The sequence below is a fragment of the Amblyomma americanum genome, chromosome 3 (genome assembly GCF_052857255.1).
Source record: "Amblyomma americanum isolate KBUSLIRL-KWMA chromosome 3, ASM5285725v1, whole genome shotgun sequence".
NCBI classification, from domain to species: Eukaryota; Metazoa; Arthropoda; class Arachnida; order Ixodida; family Ixodidae; genus Amblyomma; species Amblyomma americanum.
In genome coordinates this window covers 221,644,097-221,666,463 of record NC_135499.1, presented here as the reverse complement: position 1 = coordinate 221,666,463, position 22,367 = coordinate 221,644,097, and the positions used below count along the sequence as shown (strand labels likewise).

Sequence of the window (22,367 nt, the reverse complement as noted above, 5' to 3'; positions counted from 1 at the left end):
TAAAGGAATTCTTCGCGCCGAATTCCAACAGACACTTTTGATTTTAATAAAGGCCGATTTGGAGCATGCCGGGCATGTTTCTAAAATAACATCTTTATATTTTATGCCTGTTATGCTCTCACGGAATATTGCAGATTCCTTGTTTTGAATTTGCAGAATCTAAAATTTTCTACCACAGAAAATTCGGGGCCGTAACCATGCAGCATGATGTTTGTTTATGGAGCAAACAGCATGCAACAAGAGTCCACAGTGCTCTATCTCACAATCTCTCTGCAGAGTATCTAACCAGATTTGAACATCTTAAAAGTGTGACCTAGCTCGCATTTTATTCGGCTATCTGCCAAAAAAGCCCCATTGCTAATGCAATGTTTGCACATGCATGCATTCTTATCTACTCGAGCAGAAATGAACTGGCACTAAATGCGATAGAGCAGTGTCAATGTCACATTTAGAATGATGACTTACAATGTGCATCAGTGTGCTCACACTAAGTTCTGCTTCCCCCTTTAACAGTTTTAAAAACTCTTTAGTTGGTTTTCAAAGCTTTTGGAGACTATTCCACATGTGCAATACAGATAAAATTACATAATGTCAGTTCAGGAATGGCCATGGCAGTGCTTTTGCAGTTGTGCTGATCAAGTTGCTCCACTCATCTCAATGCAACACCAGCACGGCACACCACGTTATTTGACAGCATCCGATTTCCAATCGAGCAGATGAAAATGAGTGAAATGGCTCATCCATGCACAGTAGAGATCCCGTGCAGCAGGCAGCCATATGACGTGTAAACCGAGCCATGGGTTTCCAAGTTTTTTAAAATCTAGTAGGATTCTTTCCAAGCAGGCCTCATGCAGTAAGGATGCTCATAACAAAGTGTTTAGAGCTGTGCACATATTGGAGTTGCCTCACACTGTTCACCAGTGTTCCAGGACCAGGCCAGCTTTTTCCTTTCTGCTTGAACAAAGGTGAGAAATAAATTACCACTCACCGATAGTGCAGCAAAGAGCATTATTTGGCTCACACTAAGGCTGAACAACAGTGATTCTGATAGATAAGCACGACAGAGCAACATCAACCCTCACTAGTCTTTAGTTCCTATGCATTAACAGCAGTTCAATGAGGAAACAGCGGCATGTCCAGTAGTAAGCAAAGCCATGTTTGTAAACAGGCACCTTGATTTATTTATTGTACATTTGGTAAATGTATACAAAACTTTAGACACAAAAATACATCACACAATATACTGTACAAACCACGTTGTGTATAAAACAGCCATCTCTACAAGATAAAATGTATTGAAATGTGAACAATGCGATGGCTTATGACAACCTCTCTCGAACTGCAGGTTACAGACCCAATCACATTTGTCTGAAGTGGTCAAGCAGCCAGAGCTGTGTGTGCAACACCTGGCAGTAGCCTTTGGGCTCGAAATCTGTTGGCTAAAAGCGCCTTAAGTGGGGATTCTGCATGCGTTCGTGGTTGAATGAGGCAGGCGCCTGTGAGGTTTGTGGGTTGCAAGCTGCAGAGCTGAATCACTGCATGGACACTGCTACACCTCCGCGAACAATCTAAATGCTTTGTCATGCAGGGTTGAAAAATGATCAAGATGGCCACAAACACTGAGGCTATGTATACACATTGCACGATTCAATCAAAGCGTGTGACTCTTGCAGTCCACAGGCCTGCATCTTGATCAAGCATGAATGCAATCTGCGTCCATGCTCTTGGCCAACTGATGTCAACACCAGTGGCTGTCAGCAGCATCATATGCACAGTTTTGCAGGGGCCACTCAATCACTCTATGCAAGTGTGATAGGGACTGTACATGTCCATTGCAAAGTAGTACCAACTACTAACCAGATTCGTGTAAATGCTTCATAGCATGTAATAAAAATGTAAGGTTGCTTTTTAGAACGCATTGAAATGCTAACAAGATCCTCCCTAATAATAGTGTATATATATATACATCACAACACATGCATTAGACAGCACTTTATGTACACAAAATGGACGGATATCAACACGGTTGCCAACTGGATGCTGGCCTATTAAACACCAGATCATAATAAATGTCTAATATGAGTCAGCAGTGCATAGCCTCCATACACACTAAACGCTGTGAGTGCAAGTCATGAATGCTATAACATGTGATAAAACACAGCCATCTTATATTGACAAAAAGGTACAGCTCTGCAGTAGCTGCTGATCCCTGAAGTTATGAACCTTTAATGTGCCAGCAGAAATGACCAAAACGATATTAATATTATTATTATTATTAGCACTAGTTTTTATCCAATCGTAGAGGAGTTCCTTTCTTTACTTTCTCTAGATAATACTCGCAGCTTTCCTCAAACTTGGAAGCTGGCTTTGCTACTAAAAGAACAGATTATGGTAGTACAGCTTTTCCACATGACATGACAGCTTTCTGGCAATTATATCAATGGTCTCCTCACTGAACAAATGTTCAGACCACTCCACATCACTGTCAGCTGTTGGAGGTTCGTTTATTCCTACACTGTGACGAAATAGGAAACAGTCATTAATGCAGGGCTACTCTTGGGGTGGCATCAAGTGCCAATACATTTAGAGTCTTAAATTGAAACAATATCAACCTCAGTTTGTGAACAAAGATCTGCACTGCTTTCCTTAAAAAAAAGTTTAAATATTTCATTTATGCATATTTTTGCTCACTTATGTGGTCAGCAGCTTTCCTTGCACCTTCTCACCGTGGCCAACAAAATACAGCCAAAATATTACAACAGTCTCACAGAGCAGAACACCTTTCACCATCAAAAGTAAGAACTTTAACTAGACTCAAACAAAAACCAGCTTAGCTCACACCAGCTCCCATGATATGGATGCAAACCCATGATGAACCAAGCTTGTCACCGGCTATTTTGATACAACTTGTCACGGTTCACACCTCACCTCAAAAAATGCAAGAAAAAAAAAGACATTCAAGCTCACACGTGGTGCAGTAGTAGTCATGGACATGCTATGCTGAAATGGTGAAGTGACAACTATGAACTACAGGTGGCTCCATACCGCCGCAAGGATATGAACCAGTACCACAGTGATAACACTTTTGAAATCGCATTTGCGAAACTGACCAACAGAAGCAAAACATAATAAACATTTTTATGATAGTAGAAAGTGCCCAGGGACAGATCGTAGGAATGATACCAATAGGCACAACTAAGGCATGCCTAATATTGATTATGGTGATCCAGGAGTGCTTGTCTACACTCTCGTGCTGCTGTTTATCACATATTCGCTTCATGTTCTCATAGGTGCACAGCATCACCAGTAGTTTATGGTCGTTGCTCCGTGACTTCAGGATACATTGTCCATGATTGTACAAGCCCATATGGCAAGCCAACAGGCAATAGTATTGAAGGTGAAAATAAAGACTTGGCTTCATTTGATTTTTGCCCTAAACCATAATTAAGAGAGCACCACAACAGTGCATTCATCATGTGTCTTTCTAAGCAAGATTCACTTATGCCAGTGAGCTACACACTGCACAAATTTAATAGTCCCATATTCCTTGTCATAGTACAGAGACCTGTGACAATTTCAAATCTATGCTCCGTAATAGTTGCAGTCATCAAAAATTAGGTTCACAAAGCTGCTCACAGGAGTTAAGTTCATCACAGCAGTTCCACAGTGTACAAATAGGTGGTAAGTAATACACATAGAGCAGTAACTTCAACAAAAGTGAACACGGTCGCACGTTACAGGCTGCCCATGCCTGTCACCATCTCCACCACTTTAACCTCATTACCGAGCGACAGCCACCAACTATATGCACTTCCACACATACTCGATGACAAAGAAAATGTTAACATGGGCTATAGATAGACACACATGCGCACTATGAAACTACAGCTCTATTTTTGGGGAGTCGATAGTGCTGCAATTTTCACAACTCATCAGCTTAAATCTGGCAAACAGGATATATGCAGGCAAACACAAGAAGTTAACAACCAAAAAAATCTGGCCTTGCGATGCCTTTGCATTGCTGATTACTGTCACCACTGAGAGGCTGGTAAGCATTGCCAAATATGAGCAGGCTGAATTTTCCACGCATGAAATCCTACCAGTCTCATTTTCATAAATTTTGAAGAGGGAACAATAGGGGCACTTCCAGTCTAATAAGGCACATAAATGCTTTTCACAGAGGCAAAGTGGCTGCTAAAAATTTTTCAGTTGAATCATCGTCACCGTCGTCGTCACAATTTTCATCATCAATTTCATTTGATGATAATGGTGAAATGGTTGCTGCTCAAAACTGACAAAACTTTGAAAAATCAATAAACAATCCTGTAGCACCCATACAGCCACAATACACCGAAAAAAACACTTTGTGACAGCTTAATCTACATAACTCTGAATTTTCATAGCTCACTAAATTACTGAAAGTGAACTATTCACCACTGCAGTAAAGTTAATGTTAGGATTAGTAAAGTTACCGTGTGCATGCAAGTCCATGTGCACACAAAAAAAGTGGACATTTAGCTGCAGATTTTGTTGACGCACAACTGCTCAATGATGCTAGCAGTGCACACAGTACAGCTGATAAATGCGCATTACAAATCAAATCAGTTTCCACAATGCAATGCACGCAAGTCTGTGCAGCGATTATAGCATACACAACAAGACTGCCAGTAGGCAGCGAGATTCTCTGATCTCCAAGCACTGCTGCTACCTCCCACGTAAAAATTAAGTGCATGGGAGGCGTAAGAACATATCAAGCTCTCTGAAATAAGCATAAGGCATTCTGCACACTGCCTGCACATAAAATGGAAGTATACCACCTTTTGCAAATGTTCCCAGGCCGGGGCATTTGGAACCGTAGTGATCACTACCACTCTCACCAGTTTTTCTATTGAATATGTATGTGCAGGAGGAATCCCACTATTCTTCATGAGCCTGTGCAACCGATTAACGAGTGGTTTCACCAAGATACATGTGTGATCACCCTCCTGCCATGGATGCATTGGCCTGGGTACTTCTACAACAGACTGTACAGTATCTCGTGACATCTGCCCATAGTCTGCACTTAAGATAACGGAACTCCCACTGTAGATACAGCCGTGCACTGTCAACATGCACTGTAAAGCATAGTCGACATTGACTTAACATGAGCAGGCCATTATGCAAATCAAAGTGCGGCTTCCACTACGGCTATGATGCATTGTGATTCCAGGACAGATCTACCCAGGCACTGCACACACAGACAGCTAGACATTTTCATCCACTTGTCCACGCAAGTGGCAGACAGTGTGGCTGGAATATGTTGGGTTGTCAGTGCAAGCTCCACTACTTAAAAAAAATTCTTCCCTTAATGTCCTTCACAGAATCACTAAGTTGCATAATCTACTTGTCATTGATTTATATCTAATCCAGATCATCCAACAAGTTCAAAATAGTGGTCTTATTCCCCTAAAGGAAAGCATGAGTGCTTGACCTAGTGATAAGGCACTTATACACAACATGACGACGCAAGTTTGTACATAACCAAAGCTTTGCTGTTGTTTACACCCTTGAAGATGGCTGCTACAGGTAACAGAGTTATAGCAAGGTGCAAATCTGTGATATGCTACCTTGAACTGTTTATGTGGGGGCCCAGCTGTGCCTGTGCAGTCCACACCTTGTCACTGGGGGCCACCTGCACATATGCAGCTGGTCCTCACGGAAGGGTGTGTGTGCAGGTGGCAGTCGCAGAAGCCAACTGAACTATGCTAAGGCTTTAATATGTCAGCTACTTCATAAAGCACCATAAGGATTCCTTAGCTTATCACCAATTTACCTGAAAAACAACTGATATTAATGTGAAGAATCAACGATAACTCCCAATTGGTAAAAATTTACACTCACCAAATGCATGTCAGCTGAACACATGAGCTTTTACAGTAACTTCAGGTGTCAAATCAAAGCTTTGGTCTGGGCTTCAATAGTGTTGATGACCTTAAAATGACTTCAGAAAATGCAACCATGCTGGAAACTGACAAGCTTCTGGCAATAATAGTGAGCATGGCTGCAAGATGTGTTTCAGGCGAAGAGTTTAAGCTTATATTGACGTTATTAGCTAGGGCACCCAAGAGCTTTGACACACGCTGACATTAAGGTGCACTGCCAGCCAAATAATTTGAGATTCCTCCCTCTCACCTTCCCCTGAACTCTAGCGCAACACTGCTGAATTATTGCATGAGAAGAGTGCATAATGATTGGCCCCAAAAAGCCCAGGAGGACCATGAGAACCACTCCTGATGAAGCAACACGTCTACAAGTGTGGGACCATACCAAGCAGATCCATGCATAAGATGTCTTGCATGCGAGGGCCCAAGTGCTGCAATTCACGGAGACCATGACAACAGAGGATGGGAGGACCCACTGCATCATGAAACCCTGACGCAGGCTAGCAGTCCAACAGCAAGTGCAGCTATGCAGGTCCACGCTGATGGCCTCAAGAGCCCTGCACCAAGCTACAAGCAGACAAAAAGAAATGGTGACCATGCGCAACTATTGCAGTAAGAACTTGAGAGCATATGCAACACATCACACTGTAACAGAGACCCTGCTTCAGAGGCTGAGATATTTCATCAGTCATAATACCAAACTTCAAACAAAGCGACAATCACACAAAGGTTTTATCACATTTTACCCCACTGCTCACTGTGAACATGAAGCTTGGTGATAAAGCTGCAGACAATGATTGCTCTGCAGCCATTTAATGTCTCCTTCCTTGGCACGATGTATGCTGAAAAAACACCTAAAAAAACAGGATGCCATGCAGGTTCAAATGGCACTCTAAATCGCACCCAACTTTCACTGCCGCCATCCAATAAACTGCCGTAATCCGCATGACATCCAACTTATACCCCTGTCACATGGACACTGTAAAGGTACTTTGAACTAATGCTCCATTACTCTAAGGACGAACGCGCGCTGCCACACGGACGCGCCAAAGGACACCTAGCTCAAAGGAGCTTCGAAACAAGGCAGCTCGAGTTCGTCCTTTGAGGCTTCAAGGGAGTACTCTCTCTCCCAGCGAGTTAACAGCATAATTGAATTGAGAACAGAAACGTTCAATTTTCATTTTATAAATTCACTTCATAAGACTAGTGGTTCATAAGATTAAGGGAAAAACCGAAGAACGAAGCTGAGCCTGAGCCAGACTGAGCGAGTTGGGCTCAGTGTGGCCAGCACTGTGATGTTATGCTCTGTACTTGGAAAATCATGTCATTATTGCAGTTAAAATTGCATTGCTTTAACATAATACGGCTATGAAACTAATTTACTAAAAAAAATTGACATTTCTGTATTTACATGTGCAGTGAGGTTTGCAATTTTAATAACGCTTTTCGCCGATGAGGTAGCTAAAAACTTCTTGCGAAGGTCGTTGCGCGACCGTGTAGCACGGACGAACTCCCTTGAATTAGTGCTCTTTTGGGAGCGTAAAGGAGCATTAGTTCAAAGTGCCTTTAGAGTGCCCGTGTGACAGGGGTATTAGTCCCAAACTTACTTTTTTTTAAAGGGACACTAAGGACAGGTTGAAGCTGGCCGGTATCAATAGATTGCCACATTCTAACAACATATATGCTAGTAACAAGGGAGTAATTACTCATTGGCATCTACCCAAGCGCAGTCAGCCATAGGGCTACAAAGGAAAGCTTTGGACCCCGGACCAGGATGAATTTTTCTTTAACTACGAAGTTTCAGAGAAAGCTGTATAGCTTTCCTTTGTAGCTGAATGGCTGCGCCCAGATGGATGCCAATGAGTAATTACTCCCTTATTACAAATTTACACCACCTTGGGGGATTCCCCTAAAACATATGGCCAACAAATATGCTTCTTTCATTGCAAATGGAGCTTTCATAAGCAATAAAAAATTAGGCCAACAAATATGCTACTTTCACTGCAAATGGAGCTTTCATAAGAAATAAAAAATTAAATTGTACAGGTGTTGCCACCATTGACCATTTTCGCAAGCAAACTTCGGTAAATCGAGACAGATCGTTTAGTTGCAGATCCTTGAGGCCAGGCTACACTGGCATCCCATTTCAAAAAGTGATCAGAGTTCTTTCCGGTCTTGAAGTCATGAGTTTGAACAGATTCTTTAGTCGCAGATCCCCGAGGCCTGGCTACATAGGCATCCCATTTCAAAAAGTGGTCAGAGTTCTTTCCGGTATTGAAGTCATGAGTTTGAACAAATTCTTTAGTCGCAGATCCCCGAGGCTAGGCTACATTGGCGTCCCATTTCAGAAAGTGATCAGAGTTCTTTCTGGTCTTGAGGTAATGAGTTTGAACAAATTATTTTGTTGGAGGTACCTAAGACTTTTTCTACACTGGCATCCCATTTCAAAAAGTGATCAGAGTTTTTTCCGGTCTTGAAGTCATGAGTTTGAACAAATTCTTTAGTCGCAGATCCCCGAGGCCTGGCTACATTGGCGTCCCATTTCAGAAAGTGATCAGAGTTCTTTCCGGTCTTGAAGTCATGAGTTCGAACAAATTCTTTAGTCGCAGATCCCCGAGGCTAGGCTACATTGGCGTCCCATTTCAGAAAGTAATCAGAGTTCTTTCCGGTCTTGAGGTAATGAGTTTGAACAAATTATTTTGTTGGAGATACCTAAGGCTTTTTCTAGACTGGCATCCCATTTCAAAAAGTGATCAGAGTTCTTTCCGGTCTTGAAGTCATGAGTTTGAACAAATTCTTTAGTCGCAGATCCCCGAGGCCTGGCTACATTGGCATCCCATTTCAAAAAGTGATCAGAGTTCTTTCCGGTCTTGAAGTCATGAGTTTGAACAAATTCTTTTAGTCGCAGATCCCCGAGGCTAGGCTACATTGGCATCCCATTTCAAAAAGTGATCAGAGTTCTTTCCGGTCTTGAAGTCATGAGTTTGAACAAATTCTTTTAGTCGCAGATCCCCGAGGCTAGGCTACATTGGCATCCCATTTCAAAAAGTGATCAGAGTTCTTTCCGGTCCTGAAGTCATGAGTTTGAACAAATTCTTTAGTCGCAGATCCCCGAGGCCTGGCTACATTGGCGTCCCATTTCAGAAAGTGATCAGAGTTCTTTCCGGTCTTGAAGTCATGAGTTTGAACGAATTCTTTAGTCGCAGATCCCCGAGGCTAGGCTACATTGGCATCCCATTTCAAAAAGTGATCAGAGTTCTTTCCGGTCTTGAAGTCATGAGTTTGAACAAATTCCTTAGTCGCAGATCCCCGAGGCTAGGCTACATTGGCATCCCATTTCAAAAAGTGATCAGAGTTCTTTCCGGTCTTGAAGTCATGAGTTTGAACAAATTCTCTAGTCGCAGATCCCCGAGGCTAGGCTACATTGGCATCCCATTTCAAAAAGTGATCAGAGTTCTTTCCGGTCTTGAAGTCATGAGTTTGAACAAATTCTCTAGTCGCAGATCCCCGAGGCTAGGCTACATTGGCATCCCATTTCAAAAAGTGATCAGAGTTCTTTCCGGTCTTGAAGTCATGAGTTTGAACAAATTCTCTAGTCGCAGATCCCCGAGGCTAGGCTACATTGGCATCCCATTTCAAAAAGTGATCAGAGTTCTTTCCGGTCTTGAAGTCATGAGTTTGAACAAATTCTCTAGTCGCAGATCCCCGAGGCTAGGCTACATTGGCATCCCATTTCAAAAAGTGATCAGAGTTCTTTCCGGTCTTGAAGTCATGAGTTTGAACAAATTCTCTAGTCGCAGATCCCCGAGGCTAGGCTACATTGGCATCCCATTTCAAAAAGTGATCAGAGTTCTTTCCGGTCTTGAAGTCATGAGTTTGAACAAATTCTCTAGTCGCAGATCCCCGAGGCTAGGCTACATTGGCATCCCATTTCAAAAAGTGATCAGAGTTCTTTCCGGTCTTGAAGTCATGAGTTTGAACAAATTCTCTAGTCGCAGATCCCCGAGGCTAGGCTACATTGGCATTCCATTTCAAAAAGTGATCAGAGTTCTTTCCGGTCTTGAAGTCATGAGTTTGAACAAATTCTCTAGTCGCAGATCCCCGAGGCTAGGCTACATTGGCATCCCATTTCAAAAAGTGATCAGAGTTCTTTCCGGTCTTGAAGTCATGAGTTTGAACAAATTCTCTAGTCGCAGATCCCCGAGGCTAGGCTACATTGGCATCCCATTTCAAAAAGTGATCAGAGTTCTTTCCGGTCTTGAAGTCATGAGTTTGAACAAATTCTCTAGTCGCAGATCCCCGAGGCTAGGCTACATTGGCGTCCCATTTCAAAAAGTGATCAGAGTTCTTTCCGGTCTTGAAGTCATGAGTTTGAACAAATTCTCTAGTCGCAGATCCCCGAGGCTAGGCTACATTGGCATCCCATTTCAAAAAGTGATCAGAGTTCTTTCCGGTCTTGAAGTCATGAGTTTGAACAAATTCTCTAGTCGCAGATCCCCGAGGCTAGGCTACATTGGCATCCCATTTCAAAAAGTGATCAGAGTTCTTTCCGGTCTTGAAGTCATGAGTTTGAACAAATTCTCTAGTCGCAGATCCCCGAGGCTAGGCTACATTGGCATCCCATTTCAAAAAGTGATCAGAGTTCTTTCCGGTCTTGAAGTCATGAGTTTGAACAAATTCTCTAGTCGCAGATCCCCGAGGCTAGGCTACATTGGCATCCCATTTCAAAAAGTGATCAGAGTTCTTTCCGGTCTTGAAGTCATGAGTTTGAACAAATTCTCTAGTCGCAGATCCCCGAGGCTAGGCTACATTGGCATCCCATTTCAAAAAGTGATCAGAGTTCTTTCCGGTCTTGAAGTCATGAGTTTGAACAAATTCTCTAGTCGCAGATCCCCGAGGCTAGGCTACATTGGCATTCCATTTCAAAAAGTGATCAGAGTTCTTTCCTGTCTTGAAGTCATGAGTTCGAACAAATTCTTTAGTCGCAGATCCCCGAGGCTAGGCTACATTGGCATCCCATTTCAAAAAGTGACCAGAGTTCTTTCCGGCCTTGAAGTCATGAGTTTGAACAAATTCTCTAGTCGCAGATCCCCGAGGCTAGGCTACATTGGCGTCCCATTTCAGAAAGTGATCAGAGTTCTTTCCGGTCTTGAAGTAATTGAACAAATTATTTTGTTGGAGATATTTAAGGCTTTTTCTACACTGGCATCCCATTTCAAAAAGTGATCAGAGTTTTTTCCGGCCTTGAAGTCATGAGTTTGAACAAATTCTTTAGTCGCAGATCCCCGAGGCTAGGCTACATTGGTGTCCCATTTCAAAAAGTGATCAGAGTTCTTTCCGGTCTTGAAGTAATGAGTTTGAACAAATTATTTTGTTGGTGATACCTAAGGCTTTTTCTACACTGGCATCCCATTTCAAAAAGTGATCAGAGTTATTTCCGGTGCTGACGTCATGAGTTTGAACAAATTTTTTAGGTGCACATCCCTGGGGATAGGCTACCCTGGCATCCCATTTAAGAAGTGATCACAGAGTTGGTAGATGGTTGAAGTGGCAGAGTTGGTTGAAGCAGTGAAGAAGGCGGGTGCACGCCAGGCAGGAGACCGCGACACATGGCTAACTTCCGTTCTCTCCTCTGTTGTCTAGCCTTGTTGGGGGAGCGAGCGGCAAAAAAAAAAAAACTTAACCAAGCTGGATTGGCTGGACGACACTTTCATGGGTGGAGTGCAGTCCCAGTCTGTAATCTTTTCTTTTTGTCTCGCTCTCTCTGGTGCACAAGCTGAGAGGAAAAAAACGTGAAGCACCGTTTTAATCACCGATACCTTTGGTGCTATATAAGCAAAATCAAAAATCTTTCTGGGAGGATGCCAGGCGATGCAATATCAGTATTCCAGCTTTTCTTACCCTTGGTGAACACTGTCACAGTGCAAAATTTGCAGTGCAAAAAAATAGCTAACACAAGCAAAGAAGCACATAGAGAATTGACACTGTCTTAAGAGTGTCAGTTCTCAAGCTTTATTGAAAACTGACACTCTCAAAAGAATAAAGCTCTCAAGTGAGCTTTATTCCAAGTGCGAGCCTCCTTTTGTACTGGCCAGTCGGAAATCAGTGCCAGTTCTGTGTCTTTGTGCTCCCTCACCTGACTCCTTTGTTTCTTTTTTTTGTGACACCAAGTTTCTTTAATCATGAACCAACAAGCCCAAATAAAGATTCTATCCAAAAATTCATGTTAACTGCCAGAAACTAATTTGCAAACACTACATAAGGAGAGAAACGTTTTCAGAGACAGCTTCTTCAAGAAGGCAGCCAGGATGATTCTGAAGAGTGTCAAAGAAAAAACTGCTTTTCGTGAGATGCCACAGACAGCCTGTGTAACCAAGCCAAACACGCATGGTCGTGATGAAAAGGAGCTGTGGCACAAAGGAGCATGCTACAGGGGGCAGCTCTTTTCATACTCACCATCATGTTTCATACAGAGTAGACATGCCACCCACTATAGTCAGGTATAGCTCAAGAATGTAGCGGAAAATGCCTCTCAGAGGAGGCCGTCCAGCCAGTGGTGGTTGTCATGATGTCGCAGTTAATCCCTTAGCGCGAAATCACAGATGAGTGGCAAGTGCCTCTGTGAAATGAGTTTAACCACAATGTCATGGCAATCAGCCAATGCCATTGGCTGGAGGGCTTCCTCTGAAGTGTAGTTGCTGCTGCATTCTTTTTTATCTGAATATAGTGGGAAACAGTCAAAATGGCATGCTCAAGTAGTGATGACCACATTACGAATCGCACTGTGATTTTCTGCCTGCTTCTGAAGGGGATAACAGCCCTGCTACAGCATCCCTGAAAAAGTTTTCCTCTAACCTCATATTTAATTTAATTCAGTGTACTCGTATTTATACCCTTCCGCGGGAGTGCAGTCACAAGGAGCATCGACTGATGTTTTGCTTATGTGGCTTTTGATACGACACTACAGTTCTACACTTTTACATAGACATGCATCACAAAGCAACAGCCAGGCTGATGCCACCTGGTTCGTTGGTGCCTTAGTCGCATCAGCAGGGAAGTCCTGTGTTGCTGGCTGGCTGAATGTCTTGTGCTGGACATCTTGACGGCCATTTCATTCATTACAGGTGTCTTCCAAACGGTATACTAAGAGGTGTCTTTGTTCGGTGAGTTGTGCCTGAATCATAAGCTTACACTTCACCCCCAGGTGGTACAGAGGCTACTGTATCACCTGGCTAGCTTTTCAGAGCCTCAGTTGGTCTTGATGTTGGCGATTTTGCTACCCTGCATTGTAGCCATCTGTGACCCGCCAGGCTCTTGTATTACACTTGGTCTCCAGCTATACCCTGCACCATAGCTCTTTAACCACATGTCTCGGCCTGTCTGCCGCCTGTTGACGCAACCTGCAGAAGTTTACAGACTTGATAACATGTTATCAGGTAACGAATGTGGCTCAAAACTAAGCAGCACGGAAGCAAACATTTTTTCGTTCCTCATCAGGTTGTGGTGACAGCGGAGCAGAATGCAGTCCAACCTTTACTGCTTAGTGCTCCATGTGTTTCTATGAAAGCCGCTCTTCAAAGTTATCACAGCCCTCTCAGTCAAGCAGTTCAACTGAGGACCTAACAGGGCTGTGCACAAACAGTGCCTGCCAGAATCCTTTCTGAAATATCATAACTGGTGACTTGAAAATTGTGGTCCATTGTCCAAATCACGTGATCCAAAACAGTAGATTGAACCAACATTGTCTAAGGCTCGAATAATGTTTGCATGGCTAGCATTTTTCAATAGAATTGCCTCTAGCCATTTAGTAGGTGTGTCCACAGCAACTAACAGCATATTTATACTATAGCATAATATACTCAAGTGCCCGGCAAAATCCACATGAATACTTGACCGTTCTTCTTCAGTTTTGGGCCAAGGCACAGGCTATTTTTACTTTGCTCACTGCTGATTCCACATCTTCAAATAAGCTTTCGTAGATCTAGTCACCATGGCTGGGTGCAGGTGCGTAGGCATGCACCACCTTCAGTTTGCACCTCTTGTTAAGCCTAACTACAGTAACTGCCACCCTCTCGTTAATACTATAGAATTCCTCTATAGTGCCAGCTATATCCTGATTGATGAGGAATCCCACACCTAGTTCTCATCTGTCCACTAATCCTCAATCACACAGTATGTGCCCGCCCATTAGTACTGTATAACCCTCAGTAAGCCCTATCCCATTTAATGCTTGCTAGTTCCTCGAAGAGCACTGCTAGACTAGCCTCACTGGATAAGGTTCTAGCATTAAACATTGCCACTTTCAGTTTGTAATGGCGGCTTGTCCAGAGCCAGAGATTCTTGGCACTCTCCACTGCGTCAGAGGTCTGAATGCCGCCTTGGTCAGTTGCTCCGCAGCCGCTGGGGACTGAGGGCTGAGGGCTAATTGGTTTGTTCACATAGGAGGTTGTGGCCAAGTACAACGCCAGGGTGGCCAAATCCTGTTCTGGCGAAAAAATGCGTTGTTGGTTTTGGTCACCGAGATCAGGCCACACCTCAGGCCTGGTTATGCAATTGCATCGATAGTTTTTTTTTTCATCCATCAGTACAGTACACTGTACTGATGTACACTGTACAGTAACCTGTACTGATGGGTGGCTTCAATGCAAAGGTACACAAGAAGCAGGGTGGAGATCAGACGTTAGGAGACTATGGCAGAGGCTCTAGGAATGGCATGGGGGAGTTATTAGTAGCATACGCAGAGAGAAACAATTATACAGATCATGAATACCTCCTTCCGCAAACGAGAGAACAGGAAGTGGACATAGAAAAGCCCCAATGGCGAGACTAAAAATGAAATAGACATCATACTATGCATTCATCCTGGCATCGTGCAGAATGTGGATGTCCTCGGAAAGGTGCGTTGTAGCGGCCACAGGATGGTAAGGTCTCAAATTAACCTAGACTTGAGGAGGGAACGGAAAAAACTAATGAAATGGCAGCCCATTAACGAGTTAGCAGTAAGAGGGAAGGTAGAAGAATTCAGGATATCGCTGCAGAACAGATATTCAGCTTTAACCGAGGACAGTGACCTTAATGTTCAAGTAATGAATGATAATCTCATAGCTATCATTACTGAGTGCGCAGTAGAAGCAGGCGGTAGGACGGTTCAACAGGGCACTGGCAACCTCTCTCAGGAGATGAAAGACCTGATTAAGAAACACCAAAGCACGAAAGCATCTAACTCCACCCACAAACAGAATACATCTGACAGAGCTATCAAAGTTAATCAATAGGCACAAGGTAAGCGACATTAGGAAGTTTAATATGGAGAGAATCGAGCATGCTCTAAAGGATGGAGGTAACCTTAAAGCAGTGAGGTGGAAACTAGGCATAGCCAAAATCAAGTGTATGCATTAAGGGACAAAGAGGGCAAAGTCATTAGCAATTGGGATACGATAGTTAAAATAGCTGAAGAGTTCTACACAAATCTGTACAGTGGCCAATGTAATCAGGACGCAAATGAGAAAGGCACTCACAGCAATGGGACATGCCGCCAGTAACAAAGGAGGACGTAAAGAAAAAAGGGGGAAAGCAGCTGGTGAGGATCAGGCAACAGCAGATCTGTTGAAGAATGGAAGGGAGCTTGGGCTAGAAAAACTAGCCACCACTTATACGCATTGCCTTATGACCTCAAACGTACCAGAAGCTTGAAAGAAAGCTAACATCATCTTAATCCGTAAGGAAGGAGACGTCAAGGACTTGGAAAATTACAGGCCGATCAGCTTACTGTCCGTTGCTTATAAGGTATTTACTAAGGTAATCGCTAATAGTCAGGACAACCTTAGCCTTCAGTCAGCCAAATGACCAGGTAGGCTTTCATAAACAATACTCAACAATAGACCATATTCATACTACCAATCAGGTGATAAGAGAAATGCACAGAATATAACCAACCCCTATATACAGCCTTCACAGATTACGAGAAAGCATTCTGACTCAGTCGAAATCTCAGCAGTCATGCAGACATTGCGGAATCAGGGTGTAGAAGAGTCTTAAGTAAAAATACTGGAAGATATCTATAATGAATGCACAGGAATGAATGTTTACAGGAGGTACTCCCGAGACCTGGATTGGGAACAGCTGCGGATGAGCGCTAATGGAGAATACCTCAGTAATGTGCGAGTCGCTGATGACATTGCCCAGCTAAGTCACTCAGGAGATGAGCTGCAAAGCATGCCCAATGAGTTACACAGGCAGAGCATAACGGTGGATCTAAAAATTAATATGCATAAAACCAAAGTAATGTTTCAACTGTCTTGGAAAAGGACTGCAGTTTACAATTGGCAGCGAAGTGCTGGAAGTGGCATGGAAATACGTCTACTTAGGGTAGGTAATGACTGCAGATCTGGATCATGAGAGGAAAATAATTAGAAGAATAAGAATGGGGTGGAGTGCAACTGGCAGGTTCTCTCGGATCATGAATGGCAGTTTACCAATGTCCTTCAAGAGAAAAGTATCCAACAGCTGCATTCTACCGGTACTCACTAATGGAGCAGAAACGTGGAGGCTAATGAAAAGGTTTTAGCTTGAGTTAAAGACAATACAGTCAACTACGGAAAGAAAAATGATAGGTGTAACTTTAAGAGACAGGAAGAAGGCAGAGTGGGTGAGGGAACATACGCAGGTTAATGACATCCTAGCCAAAATCAAGAGGAAGAAATGGGCTTGGGCAGGGCATGTAATGCGAAGGCAAGATAACCAATGGTCTTTATGGGTAACGGAGTGAACTCCAAAAGAAGGCAAGTGCAGCAAGTGGGTGGCAGAAAGTTAAGTGGGCAGATGAGATTAAGAAGTTTGCAGGGATACGGTGGCTGCAGCTGGCACAGAACAGAGTCAATTGGAAACATGGGAGAGGCCTTTGCCCTGCAGTAGGCGTAGTCAGGCTGATGATGATGATGACGATGACAGGCTATTTGGATGGTGCCATGCTGCTCTACTGAATGCATACAGGGCATGAACTCACCATTCACTTAATGTCCACAGAAAAGCAAGTGAGCTAACTTCATTGCCATGATTCCTTGATGTCTCATTCAAAGGGTCTAACATAAGGTTGCTGCTGCCGCAGTGGCTCAGCGGTTGTGTCGCTCGGCTGCTGACCCGAAAAACGCAGGTTCGATCCCGGCTGCCGCAGTCGAATTTCAATGATGCTTAGACAACTTCTATGGGCATTACAACGATCGTTTCGCACAGAAAATAATGGTAGAGTTTCCAAGCCGTAATCTGCCAGTCGAGCATAACTTCTTGCTTCCGTCATCATTCCCCTTCACTGCGCCTTTAAGCGAAAGAAGCTGCACATAATAAAAGTTGAAACCTTAACATCATATGCTTTGCTGCCAACGAGAGCATTCACAGCTGCAGAATGCTCCGGCTGCACATTCTTATTTTGCTACCTCATGCACTCGTAAACAACTATTACATGGCATATTTCATCAAGCGACGCGGCATTTGATAACAAAGCACACATACCGTCACATAGTAGTTGCAGCGGTCGCCAGTGCAGCATTCGACGCACTCCCAGTCATTGTACCAGATACGATCACAGCGATCTTCATAGCGCAAGGTCTGGTTGAGGCAGTTCTCCTCTGTGGAGCAGTGCTTGCTGATGTAGTATTGTTTTTCTCCAGAAGCAGCCCAATATGGCGTACCTGCAATTGATTAATTTAGCAGCCATCAAGGACCCTGACTTGATGCAAATTTTAACCAACAACTCCTGTAACAGTAAAAGCATAAAATGCTTTAATAGATAGACGAGAATGCAAGTGAGAGGCGACGACAAGGGCAAAAATTCTAGAAAGAGTGACAACATAAACAGCAACAACAATCAATTAAGTTTCAGGGCTATCTGAACAGTGACACTATCTGTTCATAAATATTGTTACAACGGTTTATAAGAGGAGTGGGAAAAGCAGTTTTGCTTTTAATCATTTCCTGCGATTAGCCAGGATAATCACCATTTTATTTCATTTGCAGGAGGTATGGTGTGGAAAATATGATATAAGAGTGCTGCCAACTTTGTTGGAAATTTTCTGGGCAACATTTGCCCTTCCGTGCAGAGAAACAGCTGGTAGAGTTCCTGAAGGCTGATCTGCTAGTCTTGCACACCTTCTTGTTTCCACTGATTTTTCCTTTAGCGCCCCTATGAGTAATGGAGAGCATTTGTCTGAGCACTACAAGGCATGTGGACATTTGCCCATTCTTAATCACACCCAGGTTATCAAGTATACCGGACTAAATTGTCCAGGGGAACATTAGATGCAGATGCAATACAGAAATGCAGTGGCAAAACAAACTATTCATCTGCTTGCTGGAAAAAAAGACCAACATTTTTTTAACAATGCTTGAGGTGACATGGCAACCAGCTTTTCTACAACCTCGCACATTGATATTGTCATAAGGTTTGGCAAATTTCACCTTCCCATTTGACATAACTTATCATGTTTTGTTTTTCTTTTACCTTTTATGTTTACGCATGTTGTGTTTATAGCTCATGGATACAAATCCTTAGATTTATTCCATCATTAGTGAAGCACTGATACTGTCCTCGTCCCCTCTTTATGTCATTTCTATTACTATATGCACTTTTCAAGTATGTATGAACAACCGGCACCCTTAATCTACTTTGTTAACACACATACCAACACAAATTAGCAGTGGAAAAAGGTAAGTGCAGATGCCACAATATCAAATTACAATGTTTGGTCTGCTTTTTACAGCCACAGCCATTATAGGCGAGAAAACCCAGTGGACATGTGCATGTTTGTGACAACATACGTGACTTGGGAAGGGGAAAGCATGAAGAGGAAAGGCTTAAGAAGGCGTAGCCAAGGCAATGAGGAGAAGGCAGAAAAGGGTCTGAAAAGGAAAAAAAGACACAAGCAACAGAAGCTGCCACAGAGATGGCACAGGGAATAGAGAAAAATTCTGTTAATTTGGCTGCAATCTCGGAACCATGGGGTGAGGCCTGCAGACTGAAAAGAAAAGCAGCAAATGATGCCGCGGGTAAAACAACAATAGCAAAGAGCAGCTAAAACAACAATAGCAAAGAGCAGCGAAGGGTGAGTGCAGAGTGCTTGGCTGTGTTGACTTTGACCAGCCTTGCCCTCTGCAAATAGCACGTGGGTGGCCATCGCGTTTCTTGTAGCATGTGTATGTGTGTGCAATCAGGACAGTACTAAGCCGCAGTCGGGATGCAGCCATCGTGCTGCCAATATGAATGTCGAATACCGAGGAAAAAGTCCCTCGAAAGGGCAAGCGGGCTGGAGGTAGTCATCTGTGGCAAGCCCAGCAAAGAGAACAGCAGAAGGCGGTAAATCTATGCGTGCAGCAAACTGACAGATGGTGATCTGCAATGGCTAAGAAGATGAGAGTGCAACAGGCCAACCAAACTCAGGCACAACGGCAAGTAGCTAGACAGCACAATGTTGCAACTGTGTGTCACGTGCTACAGCACTAAATTTCAAATAGTACTGGAGGATATGTTCTGGATGTGTGGCTTTGTGTAATTGTGAGCAGCAGAGCCTCCAATCCATCACCTGTTGCTGCTGTTCCTTTGTAGGATGCGGCAAGGAACAGGAAATTTTTTTTTTTTACCTTGGTGCTATAGACCTTGCCATCGAGCAAGGGAGATTTCAAAATTCCTCCTCTCTGGACTGTTGCAAACCAGTTCCACTGCCGCTACCACCGTGGTAGTGCAAAGTGCACCCAGTAGTCCAGCTAGCAATACAGCGATGCCCACGGAGCCCTTATTGGAAAGGTCTGCAAGCAGATTATGGGCTAAACAGCAGGTACGGAAGAGGTAGCTGAACTCTGCAGTGAGGCACTTAACTTTTTGGCAGTGCATCTCCTCCTCCTAATTTCATTGCTGGTGCCAAACTTCAGCAAACGTCACCACATTTGAGCATACTAGCAGACCAATGGCCCTTCTCCCCCCATCCCATTCTTATGCACACATGTAGCGATTTCGATTGATGAGTGGTTATCCCTCATTTTGCCACTATGATTTCACGCCTCCTGCCAGGTTCACCCAGTCTAATGTTGTAAAGATGTATGTGGGCTATGAGAGGGGTGCCATTGCAGAGAGCCCCAGATTAATTTCAACAGTCACCTAGCTCACCTTGCAAAGTCAAAAGCTTTCTTTATGGAAAACTATATGGCGCTACGGTCACCACACAGGGAGCAGAATTTACCATGAAGGTTAAGAAAGTTTTTACTCTGGTTTCTGTATTGAACAAACTCATATGGCATGGAACCTCCACATGGTTCTCCCTCTTCGGTCGCTAGAACAGACGTAAATACCGTTATTCCATCACAAAAGGAATATGCGAATGCATTAAACAGCGCAAATGCAGGGAGAGCACAGTACGTCCAAAGACAGAAGTTTGTACACACCGGTACCTGTTGCAAAACATCTAAAAAACGTTTACTTTTACTTGAGAAACGGTAACAGCACCAAGAAAACTGCCGCTCTACCTTGCTACCTCAACTGGGACAACACGAAAGAAGCAGAGGTAAAAGCGAACCACTTGTTGCAAATGCGCAATTAACAGACTTACTTCCCCAACGAACTTCGGTAAGGCAGCGCGTCTCAGAGGGATCACATGTTTTGATGGTCTCTGTGCATTTCTCGTTGTTCTTGTCTTGGCTCGTGCAAACGTAGCATTCCAGGGCAAAGCCTGCAAAGACAGCAGCGCATATGTCATATCACCCAAGCATCTTCAGAGCTGCCGCTTTGGAGCCGCATCAGTGACTGACATATTTCTTTCATGACGGGGATTACAACACAGGTGCGTATCATACCCGCGTAGAAATAACTTCTGAGCAAATCCACGCAACATCGGTATTTAATCGTTGGTAGCGGAAGTTACAGAACTTCAGCGGAATGTCGACTGAGCGCAGACAGCCGCACCCTGCCGCTAGTTCCCGCGGCAATCATCACTTACTAAATTAGCAATCGCCGTAGCAGAAGCTACCGTACTTACAGGTCGGTGCGAATGACAAAATCAGCAGTAACCAGGGAAACATTTTGCACAGAGGTAATTTGAAGAAAATGCGGCCACAGCTTGACACCACATGAACGACAACAACCGTTGCCGTGAGTTGCAGAGTGAATCACAGGAAACGAGAGAGCATCGTCAACTTGAGCAGACAATTTTGTAAAAGTGACGTCATAAAACGTAGCTTTGGCTGCCATGTTTGTGCTTTTAACTTCTGATGGCTGCGCTTGGTTGCGCTACTTGCGCTGTTTCCATTTGCTTGCCCATACGGGACATGCATTGCCTTTAAATTGCCTTTTCAGCTGAGGGGATTTCATTTCACTGTTTGTTTCACTTTTACCCTAGGGAATTCAGATAAATGTGATGCGCGCAGAAACTACTTCAGCGGCAGCTACGTCTGTTCCTTTGCTCTTTCCTTGTTTTGAGTATCAGGTTACGCATAAACATATCTTCCAAAGGTACTTTAACATTTGTTGAATTTTCCTCACCCATTATGGTGTAAAGCGCCGAAAAGGCAACACCACATCGCATCCGCCGCGTTTGTTGGGCCTGTGTATTTGGCACCACAGACGTCTTTCAAATCAGTTGAATACGGGCCAGGGTTTGAACAAACACGAAATTTTTGCTCGCGTGTTTTCTTACCTGCAATACATAGAGCACCATTAGAAATTCGCCTACGTCCGGTAAATATTTTACTGCGAATTTTGTTCTCATAGTGTTTTGGTTTCGGTTTCATAGGGGCGTCAAATTTGAATTGTCGTTCGTCGTCAAATTTTTTTTCTGGAACTCTTACATTCAGGCATTTTTGTTACCGCATCTGTTACACAGCTTTTGTTGGTGCGAGCCAACATGGTTAGCTATGTCAGCTTGTAATTTGTACACAGTTTATTTTACTGGCCATAGGCATCGCGACGTCATATAGCAAGCACCGTTCAGCTGTTGAAACCGAAAAAGAAGCCTAGGTGAATTCAGCGTGGCAATTTACGTTTTTCATGTGTTGCGTATCATTAAAAAGAGCGAACACACAGCAGATATTTGGTATTTGTGCTGCTTTAAACATTTGCTCGCACCTTATTGAGCGTTCTTCGCCGTCTTTTTCTTCTGGTTTGCTTCGTGCTGTAATGCACAGAAGAAGACGGCATGTTCCATCCGCATCCAAAATCACTTTGAGGCCACCACCAGCCACAAGGTCAGTGATTATGGCCGCATTTTTAAGTCCCAGTCCGCCAACCAATTAGACAATCTATTCAGTGTATATCGCGCAGTCCACGCCTTGACTTGCTCTTCAAGTTGGCAGGCGCCGACAAGAACTGTATCCCCAATGTGGGACTGCTTCACGCTGTCACTACTCGTGGCCTTGTGCGCAGCCTGCCTTTCCCATGAAGCCCGCACGACGGGCGGAGTCGAAGAC

The 22,367-nt window shown here is 43.7% G+C and overlaps 1 protein-coding gene across 1 annotated transcript; it reads right to left on the bottom strand.

The window, feature by feature from the left end:
* Positions 1–1,072: 1,072 nt before the first annotated feature.
* cold (coiled) lies at positions 1,073–21,080 on the bottom strand. Its single transcript, XM_077660107.1, has 4 exons — positions 20,942–21,080; positions 20,516–20,635; positions 17,430–17,608; positions 1,073–6,488 (listed from the first exon to the last, which is right to left on the bottom strand). The coding sequence occupies exons 1-4, from the start codon at positions 20,982–20,984 to the stop codon at positions 6,402–6,404; spliced, it is 429 nt and encodes a 142-aa protein (XP_077516233.1). The 5' UTR covers positions 20,985–21,080; the 3' UTR covers positions 1,073–6,401.
* Between the last annotated feature and the right edge of the window lie 1,287 nt (positions 21,081–22,367).